We start from the raw sequence: 6,453 nt of genomic DNA on the forward strand, positions 1-6,453 counted from the left end.
AGGCCCACTGATATAAATCTGAAGGGCTTTATGACTAAGGTTTTATTAACAATAATAAATGACCTTTCCCAACAATAGCTAGCCCCCTCAAAGTCCTGGAAACCTTGCTTCCAAATTCCTTAGAGACTTATGCTATTCCCTAAACCCCTCCCAACTTTACAGTATATAATGGACCACTCCTCATGACCCCAGTGCAACTCTTCCTGCCCACAGGTTCTGCCCATGTGCTTTACTAAAACCACCTTTTTGCATCAAAGACGTCTCAAGAATTCTTTGTTGGCCAATTGCTTCGAACCCAAAGAACGTCAGTTCTTCCTTACATCATCTAGGGCCAAGCCAAACAAGACTAACAAGACTAACCTGGATCTTCCCTTTGCTGGTTAACAGACTATAATTTATCCTTTAGATTCAAGTGTTTCAGCATTATTCTGGGGTCTCAGCCAAGCCTACCTCCTCACCCCCTTACTCTTACCTTTTATGAGGTTTACTTTCATTCTGCTGAGCTGCTGTTAAAGCCTAAAGTTCTTTTACTTCAGCAAAAGTTCCCAGGATGGCCCTAAAGTCAGCTTAAACTTGCCATGTTCATTTTCAGTTCTTGTTCCCCACATCACTCCTGCCTCCAATCCGATTTCTCTTACTTTCATGTGACTTTGTTAAATGTTCTGATCTGGGGGAAAGTTATCTTATTAGATTTTTTTCATCAGAAGGGTCTTTAAAAATATGGCATCCAGTATGTTGGTGGAAGGAAATATCAAAGGTATTTGTTTTATGATAGCTATACTCCTTACCAGCCACTATTAAACATATTGGATAAGATAGAGGTAGGTGGAAAAGACAAGACATAGAATAAAAAACAGAATATTATTGTTCTCAACTAATTCTCTCAGGTATCTTGAGTAAACTGTAAGTACTACCTGTCTCTTCCAACTTGAATACACAGATATTATAAAACATAATTTATGGTATCTGCTTTAGTAAAGGAACATGCCAATTATTTACTTTTGCTGTTTTCTCTTTCCTCATCTTCCCATTACTCTCAATAACAAGACTCTATCCACAATGTTAAAATTAAAATTTTTAAATTTCTTAATTAAAAGTATTAAGAACTTCTGTTTTTTATTCTCCCCTTCATGGGAATAAATTTTAAATGATGTCAATCAATTCACTTGGTCAAGTGACTTAATATTACATCTACATGATCTGCACTATCAGCACAATGATACTTCCCATGAGTCCACTCCTCTGTGAAAAAAGACTAGTAACTTCTGATATAACACAACAGATTTTAATAGAACCATACCTATTTAAAGACCACACATATTTCTCGGAGGGAAATGGGTGAGTACAACAGTACTTGGTTTCCAAAGTACAGGCTAAATTTTCAAGGTGTTGCTAAGCTTGGTCTTTTAAGTACTATCTGTACTTGGTTAAATACTTGGTTAGTCAAATAAGCCTACTTCCGCAGGATACCTAAATGCTCACTATCTTGGTCGCTTCCAAAAGCCACAGAAGGTCTTGAGTAAGTGTGATTTCTGCTGTTTCACAGCCCGCTTTTGTAGCAGTAGTGTGTGCAATTATAGAGGAGGGAACTGGAAGTCAGGACACAGAAAACAAAAAGAAGAATCCAGTTATACAGAGAGGTGGGTGGTCTGGAGCAGAGATCATAGTACCCGTAATTTGGAAAGTCTGCAAGGCGATCTAACATCTATTGCTTAAATTGGGGGCAGGAGAAAGATTACTAGAATGTAAGCTCCACCAGAGAAAGAGTCCTCAATGATTTACTCCAGGTACATAGTATGTATTCAGTAAACATGACTGAATGCAGGCAGCGCTAGAATGTAAGAGGAAAAATTCATTCACGACTTGGGGTCTGAATCAGAGGGACAATTGAGTCAAGAAGAAACCTGCCAGTGGAACTGACCATGTCTGGAAAGGGAGCTAGTTCTGGAGGAAAAGTGTAACTGGAAGCTGTAGTACCAAACCTGCATTTCTCATATGACACCAACCGCATTCTCTTAGTTGAACATCATTCAACCTAGGCAGGATGGGAGGCAAATCCTCTCTAGATTTCCAACAATTCTCTAATCACATAAAAATGTTTCTTCCTAATGTTGCCTACACATCCTCCTTGTTCCGTACAGCAAACGCGAGGAAGAGACGGCTGTCGGCACAAAAGAAGCCGGGAGGTGTGCGGCCAGACCTACAGTCCAGTTTCTGCCGCAGCTGCAGAACCTTCCCCATTCCACAGTCCTGGGGCGTCCATCAAGGGGAGATTTGAAACACGACTTCAAGTATCAGAATGAAGGCGAAACAAGAACACGGCAGGAGCTCTGGTCCAACTCTTAATAATTCTTAGTTCCAGGCTACCCCTTTTGGGTGCGGTTGGCACCCTTCGTGGAAACACGATAGAAATTGGGTAAAGGTCGTCAGCTGACGGCACCGTAGCCCGAAGATCTCTGCGTGCGCCAGAGTCAGGGCGTTCCCCTCCGGGCAGGCAAAACACCTCCCCTCTAAGCACATTACGTCAGCGAGCACTAGAGCAGTTACCTTGGCAGGATAACGCCCTCCGTCCAGCACGCAACTCCGCTCCACCCTCCCCTTGGGTACACGCATGCACACTCGGGCAGAACGGTGATGTCAGCCCTTCCGGCACCACCTCGTTGTCGTACATCCAATGGCCTGTCGTAACTGCCCGCAAGAGAGCAGAAGGGCACCCGCCCGGCACACCCTACCCTGCTAGCCGGCATACGCGCGGGTCATTGACGTAGGCCCTGGAGACTGGAGCCAATGAGGCGCGGTGACGTCACCACGTACCAGGCGGCGCAGCCGCACGTCTTGCCGCGAAGGGACGGAGAGAGCTCGGTTGCACCAACACCGGTACTTAGGTGCAGACCGGCGTGTCCTTGGGTTTAGAGAGCGGGACGTCCGGTTTGTGAGCGGACACCTTCGTTTCGCGCGCTACGAAAGAGCGGTGAGCGCGCGGCGCGGAGGCCGCAGCGGGCGGGAAGCCGAGCGCGGGGGCGCGCGACTACGTTGAAGGGTGCGCGGGCAGGCTGAGGCCAGCGCCCGGGTTTTGCGGGTGAGGCCCACGTGAGGCCGGCAGGCCCGGGAGTGACGACGACCCCAGCCTGTGGCCAGCCAGCACCCGATGGGTTACGGCTTGAGATGGGGCGGAAGCCCGACTACGTGGGGATATGGACTCGATCAGGGTCGTGAAAGCCGGAGGAGACTTGGGTACAATACGATTGAGACCCAGGCCCTCGTAGTCCGGGCTGAGGGGCTGTGGAAGTGACAAACAAAACTAACCGAGATGAGGGCGGGAATGTGAGGGACGCGTGTAGCGCCTCACATTCACAGGGAGGGTAAAACTGTTGCTTCTCCGAAAAGAGGTCATTTTTCTTCTGGGTCACCTGCCGCTTTCCCCCTCAACCTGCCTAGGCGTCTCGGGAAGGTAGGTTTCATCAGTCTCCTTGAAACCGGCCTGATTGGGTGACCTCGTGGTTACCTCCTGAGATCCCAGAGCTAGAGGACGGGTGTCCCCGGGAGACCTCGCAGCCCGCCACTGCCCTCTCACCTACACAGTAAGGCAGTTAATAGTGACCAGAGCGGCCTGAATCAAGCACGACTTACGTTTTTTAAATGTATTCTAACTTAATCAGCGAAGTGGCTTCGATTTGTAGTACGAATAATTAGACTTACTTAAAGGTTGAAATTTTTGTGGTTTTGGCTTAATGTAATCATGGTTTTCAACTTACTCAGATTTGTGACTCTTTGTGACCTTGACCTCAACTTTTGAAACCATTTCGAACTAGGCTCCCACTTTGCTTACTTGGTGTTTAATTCCGTCATAAACACTCATGGATGTGTATTTAAGGAAGTTCTCCTTCCAACTAGTGGCTTCTGTATTACAGTCTTGTTGCAAGTGTACTGAGTAAAACGAGATTCGGAGATTCATCCTGGTTCTTATATCCTAGATTGGCAGTCAGTAGTAATTGTCAGTGGAGTAACCACTGATTGCTTTCCACTGGATTTTTACCTGGAGGGAAAAAGTAATAAATTGAGTGTTTCATTTTTAGATTTAAAAATGGGTGATGTTGAGAAGGGCAAGAAGATTTTTGTTCAGAAGTGTGCCCAGTGCCATACCGTGGAAAAGGGAGGCAAGCACAAGACTGGGCCAAATCTCCATGGTTTATTTGGCCGAAAGACCGGTCAGGCCCCTGGATTTTCTTACACGGATGCCAACAAGAATAAAGGTAAGGGGGCAGTTTGTAAATAACAGAAGCACAAATTGCATGAATATAACCAATGGTAAATCCTTTATCAGGAGTGTAAAATATTTAACAATACATCCCTCCTTTTTAGGCATCACCTGGGGAGAGGAGACACTGATGGAGTATTTGGAGAATCCCAAGAAGTACATCCCTGGGACAAAAATGATCTTCGCTGGCATTAAGAAGACAGGGGAAAGAGCAGACTTGATAGCTTATCTCAAAAAAGCTACTAAGGAGTAATAATTGGCCATTGCCTTATTTATTGCAAAACAAAAATGTTTCATGACTTTTTTTTATGTGTTCAATTGATCTCATACACCAGAATTCAGATCATGAATGGCCGATAGAATATTTCTTTTGGACAGTCCTGACATAAATAAGGTTGGCTTGTGGTTAAATGAATATGATCAGCTTTTTGAACTTTGATAGTAATTCTGGTTCAGCAAGTGCTGTCAGTTTTCCCCTTTTAAAAATATGATCGGAATTGATTAGTAATGTTCATCTTTTCACAGAGGTGGTAAATGCCATCTCTAAACTTAGAGGAGATTGGTTTTATATTTAGATTTATATAACTGGTTATATTAATATATTTAAATACTGAGGGAATCCCTTCACTGTCTCAGAACCAGCAAGATTGAGCTGTGTTTCAGGTTGTGTTCATTAGCCTGTTAAAGGCAAGGGTTGAAGATAAGCTGGCAGTGTCCACTTTTTTTTTTTTCTTAACTATGCCAATTTAATTAAAATTTCCTGCATCTAAAATGTTGCCTTTTGCTTAATGAAAGGCATTTTAGTGTGGTTTATGTATAATATTAAATAAAGAGTTATTTAACAATTCTCATTTTATAGATGATCTAAGGTCAGATGCTTTTAAAATTCAGTGTGACAGGATATAGCAGCAGACATGGCTTGTGAATTATCTACTAAGTTAGACTAAGTTATAATTCAGGATTGTCTTCTAAATAGCTATTCAGAGAGACAACTGTGGAAATACCATATATGTATGATTGGTAATGGTCCTTTTGCCAACTCCTTAGAAGGGTTAAAATGGGAGATACATCATCAGCACAAATTTGTAAATTATGTGATAAGGCTTAAGATAATTAAAAACAATCACAAATCATTTTTCTAATGTGCTTGATTTAATGACTGATGCCAAAATTTTGAGTGAAACAGTTCCAAGTACTTGTGGAGCAGTGCTTCTAGTTAGAGTACTTGTATTTTCTTAGTCCCCTAGGACACTGTGAACTAGAACAACACTTCAATAATTCATCTTTATAGAGTTTTCCTCAGCCAGAATGACCACTGGAGTGTTTATGCCAAATGTGGATAGACTAATGTGCTTCTAGTCATAGTTTTGGGGCATATAACTATAATTTGTGTACCAAGTTATTGCATACATAGTCCATGCCATAAGATTGAGAATAGGCCCTAGAAGTTTTATGGAGGTGGTGAAATTCTCAGTGAAGGAAGTCTGGTGATGAAGGCCCTCTATGGGACAAAGAGACTGGGAAGAGGCTCTGTCAGTTGTTTCAGAGGTGATGGAGGTTGATGTTAAGGCCTGACAAAGCAATCTGTAACTTGTGAATCTTATTTTTAACTATCAGAGAAATGTAAGTAAGCAAAGAAGTCAGGAAACATGCAGAAACAATTTTGGGAAAGCAAAAGAAAGCCTGCTATAATTCAGAGGAAAAGCCTTTCTAACAGAGAACTTGTTAACTGTAGAAGTTAGTGGTATTCAGAGACAGTACAGAAATTTAGCTTAAAAAGAATTCTAGATCATTATGGGAAGACATGAAGGCCCAGAATTGATATACTTCTGTGCCTTCTACATCAACTAAAGCCTGTGTTGGCAGAGATAATTACTAAGTACCTGCTGTGTTCTAGGACAGTGGTACTCATTAAGTGCCCCTGGTGATTTATATATAACATTTGGTGATCCTATAGTTAATTTAGAAGTGAGATTCCCAGCTGTGAGGTATATATGTTCTAGAAATAAAAATGACAGATTCCTGGGTGGCTCAGTCGGTTAAGCATCTACCTTCAGCTCAAGTCATGATCCCAAGGTCCTGGGATCCAGCCCCTGCTCAGCTGGGAGCCTGCTTCATCTCCCTTTGTCCCTCCCCCTCTAAGTGTGCTCCTGTGCATACGCTCTCTGACAAAATCTTAAGAAAGAATTTTAAAA

The 6,453-nt window shown here is 43.1% G+C and overlaps 1 protein-coding gene and 1 long non-coding RNA gene across 2 annotated transcripts in view; one reads left to right on the forward strand and one right to left on the reverse strand.

Moving 5' to 3' along the window:
- Window positions 1-2,768, reverse strand: part of LOC309845582 — a 56,513-nt gene extending 53,745 nt beyond the window's left edge. The window contains exon 1 of the long non-coding RNA XR_014301351.1: window positions 2,548-2,768. This is a non-coding gene — a long non-coding RNA (uncharacterized lncRNA). The remainder of the gene's footprint in view (window positions 1-2,547) is intronic.
- A 47-nt stretch (window positions 2,769-2,815) lies between these two features.
- Window positions 2,816-5,391, forward strand: CYCS (cytochrome c, somatic). Its single transcript, XM_082693785.1, has 3 exons — window positions 2,816-2,971; window positions 4,077-4,253; window positions 4,363-5,391. The coding sequence occupies exons 2-3, from the start codon at window positions 4,085-4,087 to the stop codon at window positions 4,509-4,511; spliced, it is 318 nt and encodes a 105-aa protein (XP_082549911.1). The 5' UTR covers window positions 2,816-2,971; window positions 4,077-4,084; the 3' UTR covers window positions 4,512-5,391.
- The last annotated feature ends 1,062 nt before the right edge of the window (window positions 5,392-6,453 follow it).

Source organism: Mustela nivalis (genome assembly GCF_964662115.1).
Source record: "Mustela nivalis genome assembly, chromosome: 12".
NCBI classification, from domain to species: domain Eukaryota; kingdom Metazoa; phylum Chordata; class Mammalia; order Carnivora; family Mustelidae; genus Mustela; species Mustela nivalis.

Excerpts from the sequence above, each read along its gene's own strand:
- CYCS (XM_082693785.1), top strand. The coding sequence starts at position 4,085 with ATGGGTGATGTTGAGAAGGGCAAGAAGATTTTTGTTCAGAAGTGTGCC. Across the intron at positions 4,254-4,362 it reads GGATGCCAACAAGAATAAAG|GCATCACCTGGGGAGAGGAG; the intron begins GTAAGGGGGCAG and ends CCTCCTTTTTAG.